The following is a 27,213-nucleotide window of genomic DNA, read 5'->3' on the forward strand; positions in this document are numbered from 1 at the left end:
CAAGACTTTCTGTTTCTGTCGATATAGTATATTGTGTAGGGGGCGCTCTTTCTTTTTTCTACTGTTCATGCCAACTAACAAACTATGACTCAGTTGTAGAGTAGCAAATGGAAACATTTATTGAAGCAATCAATTACCTATATGTCTCAGGCATGTTTGGGACATTGCATTGTTGGCTGTTGTAAGTAAATAAACAGAAAATGCAGAAAATATATGTTAATCTGCTTTTAGATATTTATAGTAATGTATTTGCATTTTTTGCTTGCATTTTCTGCATCTCCCTATGTGCACTCCTGGCGATTATTGACTCACATGGTCCATTAGCTCCCGCACCATGCCGTTCCATTGGCCCGTGGACTCATCCAGCGCTCCGTACTTCCCATCTTCCACCAATCGCACCTCATAGTGGAAGCCGAGGATGCCAGAGAGCTCCCTCAGCAGGTCGATACAGTAGCCCTCAAAACGGTCGTTTCCATACAGAGGCTTGTCTGACTTCTTAAACATCACATATGGCTCCTCCTACACAGGGGAAAATAAGTCAAGCTGGTTTTTTTTTCTGCGCGTCTTTATTTTCTGTGTGTATTTGGTGAGTGAGTTTGTGCTGCCTGTGTCTACCAGTATGGTGGATACACGCAGGGATTTGTTGGCAAGAGAATCTGTGATGTTGGATGTCTTGCTTCTGTGAGACTCTGTCATATTGAGACCGCTGGGAGGATCCCATGTTCCAATCTGTTGAAACAATTCAGTGTCAAGTTTATATCACCTTGTCTAACGACAGCAAAAATAATGCTTTAAAGCATTCAGCCCAACATTTCCTTTTTTCCCCCCCTTTAAGACTCAGAAGTCACACATCATCAACTACACCAAGGTTTGACACACCTTTTCCAGCCCATCCTCCTTCAGACTGATGACATCCAGGTCGAAGTCTGTCCTCAGTCCATTGGTCTTGTTGAAGAGAACACGTCCTGTCAAACCGTCCCAGTGAGCCTGCGGACAGAAGCACACATCATAATAAATCAAAATCCTCAGCACAGTCATTCCATTAACCTTAAGTTATCGCCTTTCTCATCAGCATCAATCTAACCCGCTACCTGTAAAACTTTTTGTGTCCCAATTATGAATTTTGTCTGACTCTCCCCTCACTGTCTCTCTCAACAACATAACAAAAAAACAACAACAAAGCAGCCAGAATAAAAGCAGTTTTGACAGGTAAGAGTTCATTATGCATGTGGTTCATTGTGATTGAAGTTTCACTTCAAAGCCATTGGAGAAACAGACGGGCATGGAGAGCGATAGCAGACATGGGAGGGGGAGGACGTGCCAGCTACTACAATGGCTCAATCTGAAAATTACCTGCAATGATACCATCCACAGAATGAAAGAGCTTTGTAGAACAAAGCAAATGGCTGATAATGCGATGGTTATTCAGATTACATTATGAAGATGATTTAAAGTGTTAAGAATAAGCAACAGACTTGGGACAGAGGGTAGGATTTGCTGGCATCTCGAGATTATTTCATATTTGTCATATTGAAGCCGACGCGAGGCGCCCCGGAAAATGACGTAATTATCTCCGATTTTTTGTAACTTGGCACGCGCGTTCACGTGCCTGTCACAAATAGTTCACTGATGAAAAAACAATTTACATGTTTAGGGATTATACTAAATAGGCCAATTCGTTTTGAGTTGCTTTAGAAACATGAGGTGGTAAAAAAATCTTCATTTGAGTAGATATTTTTCCAGCCAAATCAAATTGTTTACAGGATATCCAACCTTCTTTTCTTTCCAATGCATATAATACTTGATTTTAATAAAGTACTCCATGAATATGAGATATGAGTTTAAAGATATTCACAACCCCTCGTTTATGTATTTTTGCCGGTTACACCTACAGTCCATGGGCGTATCTATGGGTTACACTCGTTGTCTTTTTGATTCCTCGCAGTTAATTTTGTTTGTACAACCGCTGGCGTTTTCGGAGAATAATGCAGCGCACGGCTCATAGAGCATAAATGCCTCCGTTCATGCTCGGAGCTTGTGTGCCGTCAGCAGAGGCTCGCGCTAGTGGTGCAACACATTGGACTTGCTCGAAGAGGACGTGCTCCCAATGTTGATATAAAGGGCCCATGTCAAGCTAACATAACACAAGCTAATGATTCTTTGTTACAGGCGATTATACACTAATTAATACATAGTTATGACTATTATATTTCATTTCTGCAAATAGATCCCCCAAAATGCTACACACTATGCCTTTAAGTGTGTTCGTATGGGTTTTATCATAATCCTTTAAATTTTCTTCAACAGGAAGATAAAAATGCAAAATGCGCAGCTCAGTTGACAGGAAGCGCTCCAGTGATTCACAAAGGGCATGCTTGCAAACACGCGATTGCACTGATCAATATAACATGCCCGAGCGACAGTGTTCAGCACATTCCACAGGTCAGAGGTCAAGACAGGCTGCACGTTGATAGCACAGATGGCCTTGTACCTCTTTGATCAGGCTGATGAAACGTCCCCCGAAGCGCCACGGCTTGTGGCGATTACACTGCAGAGAGCTGACCGTGATCTGCTGCGATTGCTGCACCGCAACCGCCACCACATGCACAGCGTCGTACATCAGCGCCGCATCCGTCTGCGGACAGGAATGTAATATAATTAGACATTTTTATGACACCTGCCAATACATCTGTCCACATGACCTTTAATCTGTCCATTTGTTCACCTGCGGAGGAATACAAGGAGCCGTGTGAAGTCTCGGGTGACTCGCTTTACTCTTTTGTCAGGACAAGAGAACATAAATTAGACGTAATGCCAGCAGTAAATGCCCCACACAAATTACACTGTGTCTCAGCCTGTTAGTGAAAATACCCGAGCACTGTTTGAGGCAATGAGAAAGCTCCGCCAGGGAGAATCTCTCAGTGGAAGGCTGACCTGTCACTGTGAAGACTAATGGTTCCTGATGGGTGTGCCTGTTTTCTAGAGAGAGGGAATGCAAAACAGGCGCCAGTGCATACGGGAAAACTCTGACTGGTAGACTTGGTGTAACATGCACAAAGCATAGCTGGGATACATGGTTAACTGCATTGAAAATCACCTATGATAGCCATCCACATAACCCCAGTAATAAGTCATCAAAGGGAGTAAATGCTCAAGCTAAAAGGTTTCACTGTGAGATGCTGAGGTTTATCTTTACTTTCTGTCTGGCAAACATCAATTCCTTTCATATCGTCTGTCCTCACGGTTTGAGACACTCTACATTTACCCAAGTCAACACATTGCAGCTTAGCTTCTATCCTCTTTCCATGGTCCCACACAGTCTCAAATACTCTGCGGTGATCTTATTTGACAAGTCCTGGATGACCAATGTGAGGGAGTATGAAAAATGACTTTGAGCACAAAGTATGTGCAGCTATAGGGTCTTTGTGTATGTGCTCGCTGTCAGAGAGAATGAGCGGAGCTTCGGCACAGCAAGTCGCACCGCAGGAGACCCCGCGAGCTGCTGTTCAGCTCATATCAGTTCCCTATGTTGTCTCTATAGGTGCAGTGGAGCGTCCAGACTATCCATGCAAGAGGAAATGAGAGCAGGAAGGGTCTGGGAGGGGCAGCAATTATACTACATCTACAATATGTCCAACCTATATTTATAGTGGCAGGCCAATTAAAGAAATAAATCTTACTTCCAAGAGCAAGAAAAAGAGAAATTCAAGATAGCGAGGAGGGGAGAGAGTGGTGTGTGGTTGCAATGGTGGGCAGATTGTCAGTTTTTAGCTCGTCCCCGAGTTCTCCTGTGCTTTTGGAGTTGGTGACTGCTGATGTCAAAGGCAGCAGCAGATCAGAGGATGGGGGACCCATCTCTGCACTCTTTCATCCCCACTGCTTCCCTGGGAAAGGGGACAGCTAATGCCATATCTGCTCTCACAGTGCAGGCAGTGTGTGGATGCGTGTGTGTGCTAGTCATGGCAAATGCTGATTAGGAAAAGAGTGTCATTCTGCTCATCTATTTTGTTGAATAGTGAGGAGGGGTTCTGCACACAGTCGGCATCGAAACCCTATTTTATCCACTGAAGGGAAAGTTCATCATGTCCAATCATCCAATTATTGTGTTACCAACTATATACAAAGACTTATACGCTCATTTTAACTCTTCTACGGATGGATTTTCAAAATGGATTTTAGCATCACGTTGATGTGTGACTGAAGGCTGATAACTCAAGAATTTTGTAAATGACAGATACTTTATGATAAATCAGATACTGCATATACCGTACCTTATTTCAAATCAAAGGAAAAGCCTTAAAACAGGCTACAGTTAACATTTTAGTTTTTAAAATATACATGCTTCATCAGCAGCAGTGCGAAGACTTTTTTTTATCTGGGCAACCTAAGAGACGGCAGTTTGTTTATTGTAACCTAAATATTGATTTTGGCTAACAGATATATCAGTCTTTTTGAGAATAGGCGTTTATTAGGTGTTTTACAGTGTGAACACAGTTGTGTATGCTGCTGTGTTTGCACACCAAGGCCAAAATACTCCACAGGACCCCCCATCAGGGCGGCTTGTGGAGTTTATAGGATTTATGTTTATTATTGTTATTATTAGCTTCTCCTTCGACTTAACAATCATTCCCGGAAATATTTCCTCCATCTCTAACTTTTGATTGCCGTGATGTATCACATATTGTCTGGCTCAAATGATTTATGTGACAAAGATCTTTTTCCTTTTTTTCCTTTGGAGCAGAACAATTCCTGAAAAGCCCCTTTGTGATGGAAACAAAGAGAGGCTGGCATCAAGTGGAAGGAGAGATCAAGAGGAGGAAAAAAGTGAAATGATGGCTCACAGCTCTGGCAGATTGCATTCAATTTCAAAACAATCAAAGAGTGATCTTGATATTTATTTCAGAGCCAAGCATGGCCCTGCGGAGTGTTTTAAGTGCTTTAAGTGAAACCAATCTCGAACCCCTGGGACACTCAGGCAGAGAGGACACAGGGTTTCAGAGAAGATGCCCAAAATCTTTCCTGCCTCGTCTTTCTCTCTCTGTCTCTCTCCCTCTTTCTCCCCCAAACACCCAGATAACCATCTGCAATCACACAGTCTCCCTCTGAAAGTACAGGCCCAGATACCCTTTTCCTTCATTTAATGACTCACATCTTCCTTTCCAGCCCTTGATGTGTTCATCTCTGCATGAACCCTCTCTTAGAAACATGACACGTGAGACACATGCAGGTATTAACACACATATGCAGAAACCAATTAGCAACATGCGTGTGCACCACGCACACAAACAAAACGGGAACGCAATCCGGCATAGTGACAAACCTAAAGCTTCCCTGAGGCATGCCTCATTTGTCATAGTTGCATGCAGTTTCCTCATTTTGAAAAGGTGGACCGCAAACTCTACTGCTGTGTGTATGTCTATGTGTGTGTGTGTGTGTGTGTTTACACAAATATATTCCATTTCACTGCGTCAGTATTCACACCAGCTCTCCACCTGTGCATAATTCCATAACTCCTCTGATAATGTTGCACCCTGAAAAATGACATCTCTCATTCTCCTCTCACCTCGTCTCAGTCAGTCGGCCTTTCCCCCAGCATTCTCCTAAAGCCACACATACATTTTACTTCCTGTCTGGAGATGTGTAATGCGGCTGCTTGTGTACAGAAGAGCCCCACTGTTTATACATATCATATACATCTGATTAGCCCTAATGAGATTAGCACTGACCTGTTATTCACCATGCATCACTGGGTTGCAGCTGCTAGGCACAGACTGACACCACGCACACACATACGTGCAGATATGCACACAGACACACACTCACACACACACTCACACACACACACACACACACACACACACACTCACACACCGGCAGCATTGCCATCAGCATCAGAGTCACAGTGTCAGCGGGAGAGAGAGAAGCTCATTGTTTTCTTGGAGCCGAAGTCACTTTGCCCTCAGATCACAGACAGACCCATGGGGTTTGATGATTTGATAGAAGAAGGAGGTAATTATTCATTCCATTCCATAGTTTATATGCGTTTGTGCTGCTTCACTGCACAGTCAGTGCCAGTATTTGAGTGCCAATTTCTGCTGTCAGATGCATTACTGCTTTTCTAAACTTTATTATGTTTAGCAATTAAATCTTCACTTGTCAAGTAGAGTTTTCTCTAAAAACGACGCCAAACCCTAATCTCACAAACCCCTCACTGAGTGAGATACTGCATTTGATTTATCTGCCAAGATGACATTCTCATGATGAGGATGGACACTGGTGGGAAATTGCATGCACGTAATTAGGGATAAATTTCACTTTTAGCAAGGAATATGGCCTCTATCTTGTAAGTCAAAGAAGCATACAGTTTACAGATGCTTCTGATGCTTCAAAATTGTACTGGATACTATTATGTTTTTGCTCTTTTTAGTATTACTGTAGTAATTCAATTCTAATGTAAGATGCAACCATGTGTTCCTGGTATTGGTGTGTGAGACCTTGGGCAATGAAAAGAAAATGAAGAAAATGAATGAATAATGATAACAGTCAGTGCACTGAGAATTGTGCAAACTTTCACTTCTCGGACAAAAATGTGAAGACCAAAAGTTGAAAAACACTGAAATGTGACATATGTGATTTATGGGGCATATTATCGCTGTTTCAGGCCCCGTAGCAGAGAAGGGAGAGTAGGCAGTGTCAGATCATTTTGGTGGGGGAAAAGTCCTCTGGTGACTGCAGCTCAGAATGGTACCATCTCTTTTTCTGTCCATAACTTTTACACTCCGTCTCTCTTCGTCTCTTTCTTTCTGGGTGCCGATGTTCTGCCCCTGTCTCTCCTCAGTCCCTACCTTTCATCTGTATTTCTGCCTTCCTTCTGCCTTCCCCGGTTGCTCTCTACAGTCTTTCACTGAGCTGTGCGTGAGTGTTGCTCAGTGTGGGTATATAGGGAGCTTTGCCAGTGTAGTCACTGTCATTCTTCCTCTTTTTTTGTGTATTGGAGGTTTAATCCCTTTCTCACATTGCATTTCCATGCTGAGGCAACCGAGCAGCCTTGTTGCATTTTTTTTTTCCGATTTCTTTTATTTTCAGCAGGAAAGTAAGACTGGCTTCTTCCGATGAGGATCCCTTGGCAACACATCCATTGATGGTGCTGGATTTATGTGAAAGCACATTCATGGTTTTATTGTAGATTTAAGCACACTTTAAAGGGGGATATAAAGGACTACACTGCAGAGATCTTTTGTTTAAAGAAAGGATCCAGTGGGAGTGGTGAGAGAGTGAGCTGAACTCTATGTCTATATACATGTATTCAGTAATGGTGGAGTTAAAGGACGCTCAGCTTATCAAATACCGAGAGATATTTAAATATTGACAAAACCTCCTCCCTGGCGTCACACTGTACTTTTATCAATATCTTAATGATCTTTTTGTTTCATGAATAACTAGAATAATTGGCTTTTTTTTTTACCCTGTAATGCCGATAAATAGTATCATTAAACTTGGAAAAAAAGTCAAAGGGGAGAGAGAGAGAGGAAGTGGCCTGAAAACAAACCATTTTGTTTACAGAGCTAAATGGGAGAACCAGTTCAAACATGCACAGACTGCTCGTGCTGCCTCTTCTGTTTGTTCCAAACAAACCCGTGATGCTGCTACCAGAAACACTTTCTTGCAAAGCAGCTGTATCCCTATAACAATGGGTTCAATTCTGTGTGAAAGCAAAAGCAATAAGCAAAAGCTTAGATAATAGGCAATTGACACGCAAGGTAGCGAGTGAAGTTGATACAGTAACGAGTGGGCGTGTACCTCTATCCAATCGCTAACCTTACTAAACTGTCTTTGTGTTGGCCATTCTCTCTGTGGCCCATGGCCTTAGGATTGTTTTGGCCACTGCCAACAATTTACACACATTTGGCAAGTGCTAATTTCAGTGGTGTCCTTTAAGGAAACAGCAAGCTGTTGACAGCAATGTCCACTTCAGAGTCCACCCTAATCTGATTACGTATCTGTTTAACATAATGGTCTTTCCTCATATTTAATCAGCCCCCAGTCATGTTTAGCTCGTAGATTCGCATGTCCAGAGTAACAAAGCTTTTACAATTCAAAGGATATTGTTGGGTGATGTGTTTGGTTGTTTATTTGTATTGTACTGATTCTCTTTTTTTTTTTTCTCCTTTCAGTGTAGTTCATTATGTTAAGACAATAAACAAACGAGACATTGAAGTAAAATGTGTTAGAGCAAGCAAAAAAAGATAACAAATCTCTTTTTCTAAATTCCGTCTCTTGATCTCTCTCCCGCTGCTGGTTTTCGCTCACAAAAGGCTTCTATGGACCAAGGGAGCGTCAGTGCTAATAATGTTGATGCTGTGCCAAGCCCAGCTGGTGGTGCCCGGCACAGGGCATCGAGTGTCTGCTCTCCACAGTTGCGGTCTTTAAAAGGCCCTCTCCTGTGCCAACTGGGATCAGAGGGAGGGAGATCACATTGCTGTAATGGACGCAACCAACCTGTGAAGCTGTGTGGAGTGCAGTCTGTTAGCTCTGTATGACACGTACAACATCAAAGCATCATGCTATACGACATAGCTGCAACGAATATGTGTGTTTTTAAAGCACTGGAGAGCAGGCTGCAAGAACACCTAACTAGAGAGTAAAATATATCAATAAATGTATATAAGAAAAAAAATCTATGATGTATGTATTTCATTTTAAACACAGGTACACAACTTCAATTTGGTGATGAATGAACAGTGGCCCAGACATGCACAAAACAAATAAAATAATATATATATATATATATATCAGCTAGAATTGGATGTTGCTGCATCGGTTGGGCACTGAATCAAATTAATCTGCTGCTGCTATGTGAATATTTGCTGTCAGCACTTCCAGTGTACTGTAGAATTATTTCAGCTGCATGGTGAAAACTCAGTTTTGAATAAATAAAATGAATCCCAAAATAAGAAATAAAATGTCCACTTTATTTGTGCAGCGATTGATATCAGGCAAAATGACAGAATGTGTCCTCTATTCTATATCATATTGACTGGGGGAACTCAAAATTTGCCTCAACATCCACACCGAGGACCCTCATTTTGTGAAAAATGCTGCATGAATGAAGCTCACATGGGAGAAGGGTTCGCGTGTCGGTATTCTCTTCCCATGGTCAGATTCCAGGCAGCCATGTGCTACCCCGACAGCAAAAAAGTCTCCACCAAACGTGAGGAACTGAATCAGACATCTTACAGAATGTGCTTCACACTTACAAAACAAACACACGCTTGTATGTAAACATGCATGCGGTAAAACACCTTCTAACCAGAGCGTAGCTGCCATCTAGCAGATTCCTCTGTCCCGCACTGTGTGGGTGGCCCCTACTCTATTCCCAGCAGTGCTTGTTAATGCAGCAAGGTCTCTTTTCTCTCCCTTTGTCTCGCTCTCGCTCAGTCCCACTGTACATTTCTCTGCAACCATGCTCCCTCCCTGTTTCTCTTCCTGCGTACACAGTACCACTTACTCGAGATGGATGCAAATGCAATAAAAACATACATAGTCCTCAATAAGCATACTTTTTAATCCCAATATTAACAAAACATCCACCCTTAAAAGTTAACATTACATTTAACCCTCTGGATATGATTTCAGTCTTTATTGATCTGGTACCAGCAAGTGTGATTTAATAATACAGGTCCCAGAGTTCAGTTCATAATAACGTATATCGACCACTGAGGACAGCAAACAAACCTTGAGTGAAAGAAGACGAGCAACCCGTGTGTGTGTGTGTGTGTGTGTGTGTGTGTGTGTGTGTGTGTGTTTACTGTGCAACCAAACAAACAAAGCTATTGTGCAATTGTTTTAATCCAAGTCTGATGAGAAAATCCATTGAATTAATGATCGAATGTTGCCTTTATGTAAAATAAATGAATTTTGTCTTCAGAGCTACATGCAGGGGCCTGTTTTTCAAAAGTGATTTTCAGGCACTGCTTACATGCAGATTGCAAACGGTTTCACAAATACTTAGCCACGCATCACAGGCAGATAGTTTGTTTTGATTAGTGAAATGTGTCAGAATTAACAGGAGAGGAAATTATCTTATGATGCAAATTCAGTGAAATGCATCATTGCCTGTCAATCCCTTGTGCGTGGGTATGCACTGCGTGTCCCATCGGGGAAAGGCAGATTGCCATTAACGAGTATATAGGGAGGCAGTTACATAATGCAAATACATTGAGTAGTTATTGCTGAAAGAATGCTGGCCATAAACAGCATTACATATGTAAAATCTTGAGGACTAAAACCATATAAGTATGGAAAATATACTGTACTAAATTGCATCTGTCTTTCCCCTTCATCTTGAGGTCACCAAAAGCTTTCCTGTGTACCACATGCAGTAAAAGAGTGTTTTTATAACGAAAAAAAGGCAAGTTACTTTTCTGCGTTGGGGACAAATTCATTGTCATTAGCAACTATTTACTATACAGTATCCTGGGAAAGTTTGCTGAGCATGCATGTTCTTGTGCTGATTTGAAGTAAAGGGCCTTGCCTAAGGATATCCCAGCAATAGCTGCTGATGGAAAGGACATAAAAAAGGGTCACACTTGCGGATTCTCTTCATTGGTTCGTCTTTATCTTGAGTATCTTCATGTGTCTGTTGTGTTAACAATTTAATTTAGTCCGTGTTAAGCTTACATGCTTTTTACAGTGTCCCATGCCAACTAAAGCAGCAACCCTATCATGTTAAACATATTACCCAAATAACCGCTCTCTACTAAAAAGCGAACCATTGTTGTGAGCTATTACACCAGAATTGCAGTGTTGACACTGGAGAACATCCCGCCATCACATAAATAAAGTGATGCAGATGTGAAAAAATATCTGGCCCTAAAGCCTTAGTGAGGCGTACAACTGGGAAACTGCCCCCCCCTTTTCCTCAATTAAATCCAAGTATATACTTAGCTCGGTGAATGGGGATTTAAAAGAATGCAAATTACAATGAAGCATTCAGACCAAATAGCTCATTAGCTGCAGGCAATAATTATACGCAGATGGGACAAAATGATAATTAGATTATCTACCTATCTATCTATCCTTCTATCTATCATTAAACAGGTTGCAGGTCGCAAACTGCTGTTAATTCACATAAAGAGATTGATAGGGATATGATTAAAGAGTCGACATAAACCAGCGAGATCACACACACTTGCACGTTCTCACACACACACACATACACACACACGCGCACACACACACACGTCCGAGTGCATTTGTGGCTGCGAGCGTGCACTGGGCCGAGGAGGGGCTTCTCATTATGCATCCTACCCTGAGAGGCAACACTCGGCCTCACCCAAGGCTCAGAGTGTCACAGTGATTATACACTACCCCGCATTAAAGCGAGCCAAGTGGCGTGATAAAACATCACATGCACCTCTCGACGCTCGTAACACCCCCACCCCCATCTTTCCTGCCCGTTCTCCTCATCCTCATCAACTCCCCTCCTGCGGCCGCCATCTCACCTTCCCCATCCCCATAACCCTCCTCCTCCTCCTCCTCCTCCTCCTATCTCAGTCAATCAATCCTTCATGAAATCACAAGGTGACATGGATGGCGTTGTCCTGGTAACCATTGCTACAAAACTGTTGCCTAGGTCCCCGAGTACAAACAAGCCCGGAGCCCAGCGAGGCTTCTGTGTTGGAGAGAATGAGAACAAGGTATGAGAGACGGGAAATAAAAAGCTAGGAAGAGGGTCGGGAGGGGGAAGGTCACCCACTGGCTGCTGCCGGCCACTTTAATCTAATGATACTCTTCAAGGTGGCTTTTCAGTAATGAGCACTGTAGCTTAAATATCAGGATCTGTAAATTAAATAAATGCATTTGAGTTGCAGAAAAAAACAAATATTATTCTAATCCATACATTTATAATGTAGGTATGTGCTATTTTTCAAATTCACCAGCAGAACAGTTTTTCCATTAATCCTTTATTATGCCAATAAAATGGCAATGTTTTTATATTCGTGCTGCTGTTTCTTCATTGACGCATTCTAAGGAATCCTCTTAGGGCAAAACACTCTCAAGAATAAAATACATCAGAGCCGGGATTTATAAGAAAGAGCACTCTAATGAAGTACTTTATCAAAACTTGCAGTTGCCTTTGGACGCGTTATTCATTATTTAACGGCGGTTCTAGTCCAGTGAGATATATCAATATGTAGCATAGGATCTGACAAAATGATTCATGCAATGCTAATGAATCAATTCAACATTCTCTACTAATATAATTTCCAGAGGAGGAAAAAAATATTTAAGAAAAAGTGATTTAAGATCTTTGTGCATTGCATTCATCTTTTTGCATACAGTAACCGCTTTGCATAAACACTGAAATGTTTGAGGGAAATAAATATGATATTTCTATATTTACAGCTGTTTCTACTGTATGTTTAGTGTAGTGAACTATATAGTGTGAATTAAGACTGTGACTGAATGGGCTGGCACCTCCATCCTTAAGTATTTGAGGAAAAAACAAGTTTTCATTAGTCAGATTACTTATTAGCTGGCCAGAATAAAGAAAAGCTGGCTTAAAGCAGGAAAGAAAAGGTTGTTTGTCTGCAAGGAAAGGCATTATGAGGGAGGCGGAGTAAATTCACTTTTTGCAACAATACCCAGGGAGGGACCTTGAATGTCCATGAAGAGCCCCATTCCCTTTTTCACTTTCAAATCACCTTATCCCATGATTTCTTGGATGCCATCCTAAAAATCCAAGGCCATTATTTCCATCCAATTTGTTCCCTCTCTCTGCATGAACACTGACAGATTGTCATATTTTGGCCACGCTCCCAGAGGAGAGTTGTGAGAGGCAGGAGGGCAGATAAACGGCTATTACCATTCACACCGCCTCATTACGGAGCATTTAGACCCAGGAGTACCAGCCCAAAAGCACCACGCAGAGGGCGTTCATGCTGCTCCTGTGCCCACCCCCTGGTGCCCTGTACCATGGGACTTGTGATTGACAGCTGGTGTTCATTTATTTATTTTTCTTATTAAATGTACAGTCACATTGGTTCATAAAAAACATTCGATACACTCAAGTGCTTGCGTGTCAAACCCCCACAGGAGCTGTTGCAGTTCATATGGTTTCAGATCGATTTGGTCATTTGGACATACAAGAATGAATTGCAGCTATAAACATGTTTTTGCATACACAGCATAACATTTGCATTACGCAAGCAGCATGAAAGATTTTGAGCCTACCGTCATGAATCCATCCAGCAGGCCCGAGTCCGGTTTGGGTGGGGCTTGTAGCCGCTCCATTGACCACTTCTCAATGATTGACGACACCTGAGAGTTTTCTGTGTTGAGGATGCGAAACCCAGTCATGTTGACTCCACTGTAACGATACGGCTCCATGTCGAGGGCAAAAAGGTCCTGGATGCATAAAGATGAAAGTCTAAATGTGTTTGAGCTGCAAAAAATAGTTAATTTATTATCTTTGCTCGTACACCTGTGCATCTCTCACCTGTCCTCGAATAATCAAGATCAGACATTTGAGTGGCAGCTTTAACAAACGATTGCAGAAGAGTGCGGGTTGAAGGTATTTCAGGAGCTATTTTATCTCATGCTGAGGCAGCAGCCTTGATGAAGTCAATGTTTTCAAGGTTACAGGCAGGCTTTTGGTGGACTGCCATCTATCATGTGGAAGTGAAAGGACAACCCAATCACCCTGCATACAGCATTTCTGGCATCTCACCAGGCAGATGTCTTTGGGATGCAACAACACAGTTGACAGAACAACAGCAGGTGATGGACGCAGAATGAGGCTGCCACGGTCAATGTTTGCTGTCCTATTTCTAAATCCAAATGGATGGCTCTGTACCAGTATACAGCAGCTTTGGCCGGCACAGTGGCCATCCAACTGGCCAAACACTGGCTGATGTTAACGTAGTCATGTTTCCACCCCAACAAGCGGCAGCATGCCACTGAGAGAGGCTTATGATCATTATTCTCTTTTCTTTTCCAATGACATACCTGCTGTCACTCACTCCCCTTTCATCTAGCCAGGTCCTTATGCGGATGCACAAGGGATAATTACATGTCCTGTGCACTGGTAAATGTCTTTTTACGTCACTTTTCTTTGACCTTTCCCTCAGACCTCCCAATTATGCTCCAAACAACACAGCATGCTGTTTGTTTGTTAGCTATAATGGACCAAATGGGATACTCAGGGCTATTATCTGAGCTTTCAGTCTTCTCTGGGCTCAGTAAAGATGTGCTGCTGTTCATCTGCAACGTAGCAAGCAATCTTTGTAGTGGCTAGATCAAAGCACTTTGGAGAACTTCAATCGCTGCCAGAGTCAGAATAAAATATATCCAACTGTTCTGCTTTCCTACACTCAGGGTTGTGGAAAGCCACATGCGGTGAGAAGGTTGGCGAAGAATTGAGAAAATAAACAAATAAAAGTTCAACTTTCAGAACTGATACTTTAAAAAATGCAAAGAGTATATTTACAATCAAATACATGACGATGAGTCAGCTTTTCAAGGTTATCTATTTCTAACAGCACAAATTCAGGTTGTAGTTAAGGTTCATAATGCTTCACACAAAAGGAAAATAATAGCATGTTTTTCTCTGACTGGCTCCTGGTTGATTAATATTTAATGTCAGAGAGGAAAACTGCTTTCAGACACTTCGACAGACAATGTATTTTTGCCTGACAACAGACAAAAGACAAACACAACAACAACAAACACAAATTACAACATAGTATAAAATTGCCTTTCTCAACATAAAGAAAGACGTGCCGGCGCACTCACCAGGGTAGTAAAAATATAATGGTAGTACTCTGTCATCATACCCATGGCCAGGGCCTACGGGGAGAAAAGAACATCGGGCAGTAACACAAAATCAAAGATTCACAGCTTAATGAACATGTGACTTCATTTAATTTTAACTATTTATTTAGTCTGCAACTTGCACAGTCGGACACTAACATCTCTGAGAAAAGAAACAGTTTTATATTGAAAGAGACCACAGACGTATCTAGACCATTTTGAGTTGGTGATTGATTAAGAGAAGCATTGAATTATCATAACACTTGTGGCCATAACAAATACAAGAAAGCATTGCCGTTATTGGATAAAAGGGTACCCTCTATAAACTTTAAGCCAATAGTAAGGAGTGTGTCGAAAGTCGTTGTCATACAGTTTATGTTTTGTTGTGCCTACAAAGTATTCACCATCAATAAAAATACTTCCTGTTGGTTCCCATAGACACACAGCTCTATTGATAATTCACACAGTGCAATATGCTTCTTAGAAGACTTCAGTTCAATAAGGACCCCGACCATTCTCATAAATAATGTGTCTTTGTAAAATGAATTCATGCCTGTGAGCGGAATTAGACTTTCTAATTAAAAAACCTTTATTGTGCAATGGAGAGCTTCCATTATGACGGGCCAGTAGTAGAGATCTAATATTCTAGAAAGAGATTAAGGATGCACAGAACAGAAAGTAGGTATCTGAATCACTTGCATCAGTGCTTAAAGAGAGAAGGAGTAATAAAGGGAAAACTATACTTATTGTTTCCCAGCATAAACATAATGAGTGCACTTTGAGTCTATGTATTGAGTACTGAGTCTACGCTTCCATTAAGTGAAATCACGTACATTTTGGGAGCGCAGGTAATTCAGTTTTAATTTAATTCAAGAAGCGCTATGATACAATCAATCATCCTATTCATTAATGTAGCACACTGTTAACTTAACTGCTCTATTTACATATTGAACTTAAATGTGAATAGCATGGATCCCCAAACTGTTCAATATTAAATTAATAAATAAGACATCGTTATGAAATAAATATATATAATATTAAAAAAATGTGTAAAATATATAAATATTCATATAAATCATATGTGACAACATCATTGTCATGGAGAGTTACATTATGAAATTTGACAATATGAAAGGAAAACTGACATTGTGAAATAAAAAATACTTTTTAATGAACTCTTATACATTCTTGTATATATTTAACATACATTTATTCAAATTACTATTAATTTAATCCCGATTAATTAATTAATTAATTAACTTATTTCATATTAATTACTTTGGGGCGCCATAAATAGTCCCCAGGTCTGTCTTTGTTGCATTGAATTTAATAAACCATCCTGGCTCATCAAGCTGGGCTCATACCTGTTTAAGGATCCAGGCAGCCATCTCATGTCCACAATCAAAGATGACATGGAACTCTTTTGCCTTCTTCATCTCCTTCAGAAGTGGCTTGGCATCCTTGGTCTCCGTGGGCAGCTGTCGAATCTTCAAACGAATGTTGTATCGTGACGGTGCCTTGATCAGCTCCTGCAGTCGAATCAGACCTGCAGACAAAGAGGACACATAGCATGAAAAAGGAATTTTAAAGATGCAGCTATTACATCGTGTGTTTGATCTGCTGCCATTTTGAAGTATCCCCGATGCTAAGGAGGCCAGACAAAAACAACTGGATTCAGGTTTTCTCAGCAGAAAAAGGCTCATATGCATGCCTTCCTAATCCACAGTCTATTGATCCTCCTACTCATGCTTGGCAAGCAAACAGACTGCTACAGACCTATCAAGAGAATTAACACCAACCCAGCACATTGCACCCTTTTATACCAAAAGCACGAAATGGAAAGAACCTCAATCTGCACCCTCCTACAGAAACTTCCAACCCCATAGAAGCCTCCAAAATGTAAATTTGCTCTTGTCATCCATGATACCAAATAGTAGTATGGAATAGGTTCAATTTTATCTTGATAGAAAGTTGCAGTCAATTCCGAATCTCCGGTCTCTCTCACACACTTCAGATGTGCTCTGATGAGAGAGGCTCTGTTTGCCCAGCTTGTACTTGCCCCTAGGGAGCCTGACGCCACCGTCACATATTGAGCTACAATCTTCACCTTTCATTTCTCGGCCACACACTCGGGGAGAAAGCTCTCTCCGGGAGATACTGCGATGAGATTACAATGAGTTTCTCCCTCAGTAAAGAACTTCAGAGTGCGGGATGAAAGAGGCTGGATTGATGGGAGAGATGATTACTTGTCATGGGTATAAAAATGGATGGAGCAGTGAGGGTCGTTTGAGAGGGAACTGAAGAGAGATAGGATTTCTTTTTTTTTGTGGAACCACTTTAAGATAGCTCAGCCTATTTTTTATTTTGAAATGAAGTGCTGTGTGAGCAGTTTAATGGTCTTACTGTGAGTAGGGCTGGGTCTCCCTGAGGCCTATAGAAGGATTGGTGTGAAATAGGAACATGCAGGTCTTGTTGTGAAAAGTACCATTGCAGGGAGGAATACTGAACCACCTAGAGCTTTCCTCAGGTAATCCCACTAGATCCCTACTCTAGGGCATGTCCACATCTCCCTGTTTATGTCCGTGCGACACTTTGGGAGGTGTTAAGCAAGAAAGAAAAAAAACTGTCAAGGGAGCTCAACATTTGGGAAACACAGTCAGTGTCGATGTTTGTGGGCTCTGGCTAATGCCTTCAGACTTTCCCCCTGGATCTTCTAACGGCTGTGTGTGAATATTTTATCCCCTCCGATAGTTTTTCCTGCCAGCCGTCAGATAGGCTCCAATCAGCAGCGCGGGGCCCTGGAGCATGAAGCTGTGTGATTACAGCCCGGGACCAGGTGGAAGCGGTGGGGGAAAGCAACGCGGCTATGCAGCAGTCACACTTTTTCAGGGCGTCAGGTGTGTTATAGCAGAAACACTCCACAGAGGAGGCCCAAGCCGCTCCTATCTGACTGAGAGAGAGGCGAGAGGAGAGAGGTCACCTTTTGGCATCTCGCTGGGGCAGTTTGCTGGAGAATGAGGGTGTTAACATACTGAGCTCCAAGGCAGGAAGTGAAGAGAGGTCAAGGAGATGAGTCAGAATAATGTGACAAGTGGGACGAGTCATTGGGATATATAGTCCGAGGTTAGCGTACGGGCACTAGCATGCTGCAGGATTGCCTGTTATAGAGATGATGGAGGAAGCAAAATACTGTAGCAGTAAAACTATCACATTGCTTGTTAAAAGGACGAAAAATGGTAGTCAATTTCTATTTAGCGGCCCAATTTAGGACGTCAACTCCAAGACAATATTCATTTGTAGGGAATGAAGTCATTATGCAACCTGTCTAAAATTTAAACCTCCTCTCAACTCAGTCTAATTTACCTACCGGTACATGAAGCTGTCAACCACATCACGCCAAATAGCTCATAAATTGCGAATGAGCATTTGGATATTGTTATCTTCTCTGGAGCGATTACGCTCAGAAAAATATCGCTGCACTCAAGCTAAAATACGACTCGTCTTCTAAAATGCATATTATGAGCCTCTCCACAAAGTCACAGGACAGACAAAATGGCTCACAGACACATTTGATAGCCACCCTTTAGAAATCAAGTGTCTCTGTGTGTTATTAACGTCTGTTGTCAGCCCCCACATCGTATAATTCTGCATTGCATTAATCTGAAGAGACACTGGGTCATTCTGGGTAATGCCGTTCTCTTTTTTTTTTTCTATGCTGCTGCTCACTCTCCTGGAAGACTGACATGGGCAGCACCTGCAGGACTGAGGCAGAACAGTAAGCTATTGATTTCTGAATTAACTTGACAGGTTACAAAGCACTCACCACTGAACTCTGAGCTGCAGTGCTTCTTTTGTAGTTCACCCAGTAATCTCTGTTTTTTCTGGACATTTTACGGTGTAAAAGCTGAAGGTTATGACATCTGTCACACTAAGCAGGCAAAACAGAAGCACCACTGAAAGATGAAGACAGACACTGACTGTACCTGTACCTGTGCTGTCGTCATACACCACAGTGACTGTTCTCCACTTGAAGAAGTGCACCAGGTCGAGGATGGCTCTACTGAGGGAGGAGAAGTCGGGATACAGGCTGACAAAGTACGAGTCCCTGTTGTCGGACACTTGATGCTTCCATTTGGTCTGGACGTGGGGCACTCCCAAAGCGTTACAGATCGATTGGACTGCATTGGCCGATGAGCTGTGTGAGGGGCCAAAAATGGCCGCCACCCCGAGGGAAAGCTGATCACATGCTAGTAGGGTAAGAAGAGGAAGAAGTGACAAGTTAGCTTAATGCTTTCAATTTTGCCCACATATGTCACACCAAACAAACATGAAGTAACAAGAACGGGTGTTTTAAAAAACATTTACTGGGTGTCAGACTCCTATTCTAGTATAGCGCAGACATTTTACACTCAAAATGACGGTAAATAGAGTGCACCATTGAGTTTGATCTCAGACACAGCCAATGATTGTCTAAATTGATTTTCTGTGTTTGTCGCCACTCTTTGGTATTTACACAGCTCAATAGCAAACATTTGACATTTTTTTTTGCAGAAACATGCTGAGTTTTGGATGATTTTTTCCTTACTCGTTTTGAATGTTTTGTACTCTTTTATGAGTCATCCCTGTCAGGAGTACATTTCCCAAATGGCATGGGAGCCATATGACGAAACGATTATTTCTTAATTTCTTCAACACAAAAGTTGTTGCAACTAAAAATCAGCAAAACAATTTCATAGCAAATCCCCCGACTCACCTTTCCTGGAGGCTTCAAAGCTGTCGAAGATGTTTATTCTCTGGATGTCATAGGTCAGCGTGGTGTTTTGGAGCAAGGTGCGGTTCCTGTTGATTGTGTTCAAGGCAAATTTAAAGGCTAGTTCCTCTGCTCCGGAAGGGCCGCTCTCAATGGATTCAAATATTCCTCCTGAGGGTCAGGCAAAACAAAGTAACAGCTGAGAAAAAGCCCTCTGAATAACCAGTTCTTGTAAGAACAGAAGATTCCTCAACACAATTGACATTCAAGTAAATGGTCGATATGATGCAGGCAATTACAGCTCCAGCAGTGCTATCATTTTTAAAAACCGGTGCTATTGTGTTCAATGCTTTACACAGCTCAGTCAGACACTGACATGGAACTGATTTACAGTGCCGATAAGGCGTCTGGATCTCAGCTAATTTGCATTCTGTGGCAGTTGTCAGTGTAATTATAGGCAATTAGTTACATTGGGAGGTGAGTTCAGGGGTGAGTGACCTTCTTTAACTCCCTCACTCAGCCTTGGCAGAAAGGTTCACTCTTCCACTTTGTCCCATTGATTCCAGTGATTCTCAAATGAGAGGAGAGCAAAATGAGAAGAGAGCGCAGGGAGTAGAGAAATGAGGGCAAAAAGACAAAGAAAAGGTAGAGGAAAGGCAAAACAGAGCCATGGTAGGAACCAGTAAGATATGTAAAGAGGAATAAAAAGAAGGGCAAGAACAGAAAGACAGGCGAAGTGAAGGAGAAGGCCAATCAAATCAGAAAACCTCAGGAAGCTTTTAATTACACTCATTAAAAACAAATCGACTCAGAGGTTGAAATGATTATTTCTGCGTCATATTTGACTGTTGATTTTTAATGGGAGAGCATCCTGAAGGGAGGTTCGTGCTGTGCCTGCCTGAGAAGTCTTGTTAACTTTTAGATATATGTGATTCACACCTTGGGATGCTCATTAGTTGTCAAAGTAAAAGCCTACAACACAAAAAATAAACAATACACGCTGTTTCACCACACCGCATGAGCCAGACAATATAATTACCACCGCAAAGTAAGGTGTTGTCAACTTAAAACAGCTCCTTTCAGACTTGTCAATTATCTTGAGCCGAACCAAAAAAACGAATAAAGCTCCAGATGGTCCATCAATGTGGTTCAGAATCCTAAACAAAGGAAGGCAGTGTTTGAACAGACGACAAATGTGTTTCAATTAAAGATTATGACAAGACATTTTTTACCTGCATTCATTTGACAATCAACAAAAATGCATGTCAATAAATTTGACACTAACTTTATAAGGACATATTGCAAAGTTTTGATCAAATTGACGTGCTCTGTTTTTAACTAAATATATCAAATTTTTGTTTCGATTCATCCGATATACAAACGAGGACATACTATCTAAGTTGTTATTGGGGTCAGTAAAGATGATGAGAGTATTTCCACACATACAGCATTAGGAAGAGGTATTGTCATGTTGCAGGTGGTGCAATATGCCGGAGTATTAACCATATTACAGTTTCAAAGAGAACATTTGTATGTCAAACAACTGAAACAGCTGTAGAGTCCAGCAACTACTTTAAACTTTCAAAGTAAAAAAAAGCCAACCAACGTTCCGAAAGCTGGTCCACCTTTGAGGATGGACAAAATCCTGAGAAAGCGTTACAGAAGTCAAACTTAAAAGAGAACGTATGACGTTAGGAAAAAAAAAAAAAGATGAAAGGGGGTTGTGAGAGCGGCTCTGAGAAAAACTCTTGGAGTCAAGAGCTGAGTTCAGCAGTCCATCCACGGCTCCCGTCCTCTCGGAGGACAGAGAGTCGGTTTGACGAAATCCAAACTGAAAAAAAGTTTAAAAGCCTGTTTATTGATTCAATTACGGAGAGGGAGGGAAAAGAGACTGAAAGAGAAGAAGACAGAGGGAGTGAGGCATTTTTTTAAAGAGCGGAGAAAGAGTGAGAGCTGTACAGTAACAGACACAGCAGCTATAAATAGCGGCCGGCCATGGCAGGAAGGGAAAGAAAGGGAATGCAGGAGGGAAAAGAAGATGTCATTAACTTGCGTTTTATCACTGTCACCACGGCACACCCATATGCTTCCTTGCTTTATGTTATAGCATTTTCTTTTATATGTAATGTTCAGTAGAGAATTGAAGAAGGGGACATGGAGAGAGAAAGAGAGACGCATGTCGCAGTGGAAGATGAGAATTCAGAGTAAACCTGTAAAGGCACTTTAGTACATGTTTTGTGCTTCACTGTCATTGAGTGATAATAATGAGGTTCTCATGCGTTGGTCCTCCCGCTACACAGCAATGGGATGTGACCATGCTGCTATTCATGGCATTTCATTTCACTGAAATTGCACATTAATCTGAAAAAGACTGAATACCCGAGAATCACCATTAAAGATGATTGGAATCGTGTCTGTCTGACCTAATAGATAATAATTACAATATTGCCCTGAGGGAACAGACAGAGCTCCACTGGCCTGTTGAACGAGTTTGAAAATGAGCATAAGGATATTAAGTTATGCTCATCGGATTTCTTTGGCATGCTCCATGGCTCGGACATGCTGGTTTGAAACTAACCGCGTATACTTTGAGAACACAGAAGAGCAGGACAATAAAATTCCGTCCACAAAGGGTTACATTTCCTAATTCCAAGGAGATTTCAAGCATTGTGTTACAGAAAATGAAATGTTTTTTGTTTGATTTCATGCTCTTTGGAGTGTAGCATGTTACATGATAATACTTCTTCAGTATTGTTGAAACTGAATGATGAATTTAACATTAAGATTCCTTCCCAAACTGAAATCTGGTTGTAATTTAGCTTGCAAGAAATCTTGTATAAACCGTCTACTCATCCTCCTCTTATTAGTGTTGTGGTCTATCTGATTGCAGGTCTGTGAGTTACAGCTGAGATAATCAGTGTGTGTGTGTGTGTGTGTGTGTGTGTGTGTGTGCGTGTATGAATTATGGTGACATCATTGGGACTGGTGTGAATTATAGTCCAAATAAAAGCTCTGGTGAGTTATGAGCTGGATAATTACCCTGACGAGAAAAAAACAGGCCTGTTGATATGTGTGTGTGTGTGTGTGTGTGTGTGTGTGTGTGTGAGAGAGAGAGAGAGCCTGAGCAGAAAGTGTAATGTACAGGTGATGAAAGTATGTATCACTGATAGTAACATGTATTCTACTGCTCACATGCTGCTCTGAACAAGAATTAAAACGTACACCATATTTCAGTGACTTCAGTTCTCTGTAATTAGCAGATAAAGATAATTCAGTACTAAAATAAAAATACGTACTAACTAAACCATGAAGGCAAATACAATTAGCCCTCTCTGCTCAAGGATGCTCTTGTTCACTCGGAATCAGATATGTTGCCATGGCGACTCATGCATATATGCTCATGGCTGATAGGCATCGGCAGTTTTGGAATCTGGGCAGCTGATTGGTGGAGGAAGAGCGTTTTGATAGAGAGGACGGCCTGTCTCTGTGACTAATGACCAGCAGTGCAGCTGCAGGATAGTGGTGGGCTGTAGGGTGGGCGCTATGGTAACCGGCAAGCAACCCTGTCGGTAGGGCAAGTGGCCCAGGTATGAACGTGAAGTAGCTCAGTTAAGCTGGACCTCCACCCCCCCCCCCCCCCCCCCAAAAACCCTGGACTGTTTCTGTCTCCTTCCGTCTTTCAGCCGGTGCTTGGAGCCAATCGGCAAGAGGCAAAAGTGACGGAAAAGATCCATAAATATCCCTGAAATTCCCGATGGGAGCGGTCCCTGACATGTTTGGCGGTGAATGGGACATGATGCATGAAGGCCTGCAGAGAGTCGCCGCCCCTGGTCATTAATCTGAAGATCCCCTTGCGGTAGACTGACCTTCCTATGCTGCACAAGGGCCAATTCTCTGTCACGCTGAAAATCCCCAGAAATCTGACCAGGCCAAGGGATGCATCAACTGTGCAGGATGTTCTCTAGTGCGATATCACACAAACAAACCATCATTTCAAGGTAATTAAGTCCCGGTTTACAACATCATTTAAATCCAAATTTAAAAATCCTTAACAATTATAATTTTTTTTTTGCTGAGGACCGACATTTTATTGTATTCTACATTCTACATGTACATGCTTCTTTAATATTGTTAGTAGCAGAGGTGAAACATAATGGTGTGTTGTTTGACCAGCTACATCTCTCCTCGTCTGAGAGATAATATCTTGCAGAGCCTTGCTGCTGTAAAGGCAGGATAAGGAAAGCATTAAACTTGGTTAATAGAGGTACATTTTATAAGCTGACACTTGATAGAGATCTTGCTTGAGTCTGGTAAACTTGTTTAGAAGCCAAACTTCAGCTTAAATCAGATGAGAGATAGAAGAGTAAAACCAATGGAGGGAAATACTAGTATTGCTGAATAGGAATTCAGGAGTTGTATAGCATAAAATACCAAGGTATAAAAACGTCCACAACCCAAGAGAAAACAGTTAAAAACACAAATAAGCACAAATAATTCGACCAACACAGTGAGTCATCAATCAACTAAATTCGTAATGAATCACTCTAGAGTTATGCAAACTGAACATGAAACCATAAGAAAGCAGCTTATGTGAACAACAGTTTAGCTGTTGTAATCTGACTTGTTTGGCTTGTTTTTTCTCCAGGATGGAATCACTCTTGTCACCCTAAAGCCTCTTGACACTAGACTGGACTGTCACCTGCCACAGCTCCGCGTTAAGCCTCAGGCTGACTCACACACTGCAACATACTCGTGTGAGCACATACAATCACGCACTCTTAAGATTGAGCGTAAGCAAACCTGTCAGGTAAGAAACAACTGAGTGTGGGAGAAAATGTGACTGATGTGAGAATTGAATGCCCACGCCTGCGGCATTCAGAGCCACCTAAGTTAATTTTCACTAATAAAAATTAGCTCTACCATTGCCAAAAGGTCCATTTAATCTTCGATTAGAAATGTGTGCCACCACCCTCGTCCCTGACCCAGCTCCAAGCAGGAAACCAGTGATCATGAAACATGTATTAATGCTGAGCGCTGGCAACAGATGTGCTAATTTGCCCGGCTCTCTCTATTCATAATAATGTGCCAGCTCCCTCCTCAAAATATGTGCTAATTTGCAAGGGCTCATTGTTGATGTGCTAAACTACCGGCTGACATTTTGTGTGCTAATTTGTCAAGCAGGGACCCCTTTTGGTACTAATTGTGCCAAACTGTGAGTACACTTTCACAGGCCTTGAATTGCTGAAGTCCCAAATGACTTCTGTCTGCTCGCAGTTTCCAACCTCTCCACTGCTCTCAAATTGCATAAAACAACTGTAAAGAAATACTTACCCCTGTGAAAATAAGATGGAGAAGCACAAAGTGCACACGCTCATTTTCACACACACACACACACACACACACACACACACACACACACACACACACACACACACACACACACACACACACACACACACACACACACACAAGATACACAGATGCTCATTCACACACACACACAAATATGCGCCAGCTCTTGAGATTAGATGAGCTCCTTAAAGAAATATCGCAGTGCCGTTTGAGTCAAAGCATAGAAATAGAACAGGAGTAGAACGGACAGCCCCTTTCAGATCTTAAAAGGCCTGGAGTCACAACATATAGAAAACTGGAAGCTCCTTGCTTGCAAAGATTAAAATATCTAAAGCGTCTAATGCACACAAATAAACAGGAGCACAGACAACAAAAGACAGACTATAACATAACATTCAGAGTGATGGCAAGGCGTTTTGAGATCTTTGCGAGCAAACATGCTAATAGCACACTGTATGTAAATGTACTCAATAATAATGTTTGTCATCAACATAACAAATATACACCATGCAGTTATGACGTACTGTATATTGCAGCTGTGTTTTAGTGAGGAATAAAAATGTTATTGTTTGATTGATGCACAGGTATTTTGGGAAGAATAAAGTGACTTCTACACACTGTGGGTTTTATGAGCCTTCGAGTTCCGAGTGTAAACATGAGTGTTCCCAAAACTGCCGTCACAAGGTTATGAAGTAAATAACACAAATCCCAAAACTGCAGTCAGGAGCTTTTTCCTGCCAACACAGAAGATATGTGATTGGGCTCTAATAAACAGGCCATAGGGAGTGAGTGGGACCGGTTACTGAACAGCATGCTTTCCGATGCTTTATGCCTCACCCTTCTCTGCCATTTTTCCTTCCGTGCCCAATTTTTTTTCTGTCCTTTATCAAACAACCACACGCATACACACCGCGTTCCTCACTCCCACTGACTAGAGTACGTCTCATGGTGGCCCTGGCAGGTGATAGATGGCAACCTCACAGCAATGCTCGCTGTAAACTGAGTTTTAATCAAGCCTAAGCACGTGTGAGAGATGCTAATTACCCACTGCAGGCTAAGAGAGGCAGGAGTCCAGCCTCAAGAACATTGTTACTATGCATGCATGCGCGTCTCTGGCTTGCCATCACTTTCCCCGTTGTGATATAAAGCATTATCATTCATTTATGGCATTGCAGCTGAGAAGTACGAGGCCGGACGGACTAGGTTTCTCGAGCTTCCCTGAATACTGCAGCCCTCAAGCTGTATCGCTCACCAAAATAAATATAGATGAGAACTTGACTACCAGTAATCTCGGAGTCTTAAAACAAACTCTCTAAAAGTAAAGCAGTGGGATTTCCAGCTGTTTCTCAGAACACTTGCCAAAAACACTGTCACGCCATTTCTGACATGAAACTACAGCTCTTATAGTAAAAGAGTGTGATGGGGGGGTCAACTTATATTACAACATCTCTAACATACAGTTAACATGTATCACACGCAGCCGACCTTGGAATAGAACTGAAAAGAAGTTTAATTTATAATGTTGCAATTAGGTCACAGCAAATTAGACAAGACTCCATTGTTCTCTTTGCTCCCTCCTCTGCTCTCGTTCCAATTCTCACTGTTCTCCTGCTCATCAAAATGGCCCTGTATTACACTATATCCATTGTCATTTTGAGCAAAATGGCTGTAAAATTAGACTCTTTCTTGCAGAAGGGCAGATGTTATCTCCATCCAGAGGCAAAGGTCAAGAATTAATTCAGCAGTCGGCTTGTTAAAGCTCAGAGCAGGGTTTTAGTAATCTGATTATAATAATTTTTAATCTTCATAATTTGGAGATACTGGAGCAGAAGGTGGATATTATTTTCAGATAGGTAATGACACAGAAGCTGGTAAATAATATGCTATAAATACATGAAGTAAAATATAATTATATACAGATTGGGCAATGATGTTCTATATACAAATTCTATTATAATCACACAGAGTCATTTCTCGTAGCTTGCAGTGTATTTAAGATAGCGTTCCTTCAGCACAATAAATCCATACGGTATCTATACTGTCTTATAAAATGACATTTCTGTCAAGAAAATAATATGGAAAGACAATATAAGGGTTGGTTTTAAGCTAGAGACAAAGGAGTATTGTGTATACAAAGTCTAAGAGCTACATCACAGTGTTCTATTCCAGGATCAGGAAAAGTTCAATGAGACTGAAAAGATATTCTTTGCTTTGAAATTCAAAAGGTACAATAGGAAATAGAGGTTTGGAATGTGTATGTCATATGAGGATTCGTGCCTTTGTGTGCAAGGACACTG

At 41.6% G+C, this 27,213-nt stretch overlaps 1 protein-coding gene across 1 annotated transcript in view; it reads right to left on the minus strand.

Annotated features, from left to right (window-relative positions):
- The window catches only part of LOC142941721 (glutamate receptor ionotropic, kainate 2-like), a 49,068-nt gene that overhangs the window by 13,936 nt on the left and 7,919 nt on the right, over positions 1-27,213 (minus strand). Inside the window, exons 2-10 of the mRNA XM_076083750.1 lie at positions 19,568-19,735; positions 18,804-19,061; positions 16,179-16,360; positions 14,797-14,850; positions 13,237-13,410; positions 2,492-2,635; positions 880-987; positions 616-729; positions 313-519 (exon numbers count right to left, since the gene is read on the minus strand). Coding sequence (XP_075939865.1) covers positions 313-519; positions 616-729; positions 880-987; positions 2,492-2,635; positions 13,237-13,410; positions 14,797-14,850; positions 16,179-16,360; positions 18,804-19,061; positions 19,568-19,735 — 1,409 coding nt within the window. The remainder of the gene's footprint in view (positions 1-312; positions 520-615; positions 730-879; positions 988-2,491; positions 2,636-13,236; positions 13,411-14,796; positions 14,851-16,178; positions 16,361-18,803; positions 19,062-19,567; positions 19,736-27,213) is intronic.

This window comes from Anarhichas minor, unplaced genomic scaffold, assembly GCF_050575085.1.
Source record: "Anarhichas minor isolate MPS153535 unplaced genomic scaffold, ASM5057508v1 ptg000136l, whole genome shotgun sequence".
Taxonomy (NCBI): domain Eukaryota; kingdom Metazoa; phylum Chordata; class Actinopteri; order Perciformes; family Anarhichadidae; genus Anarhichas; species Anarhichas minor.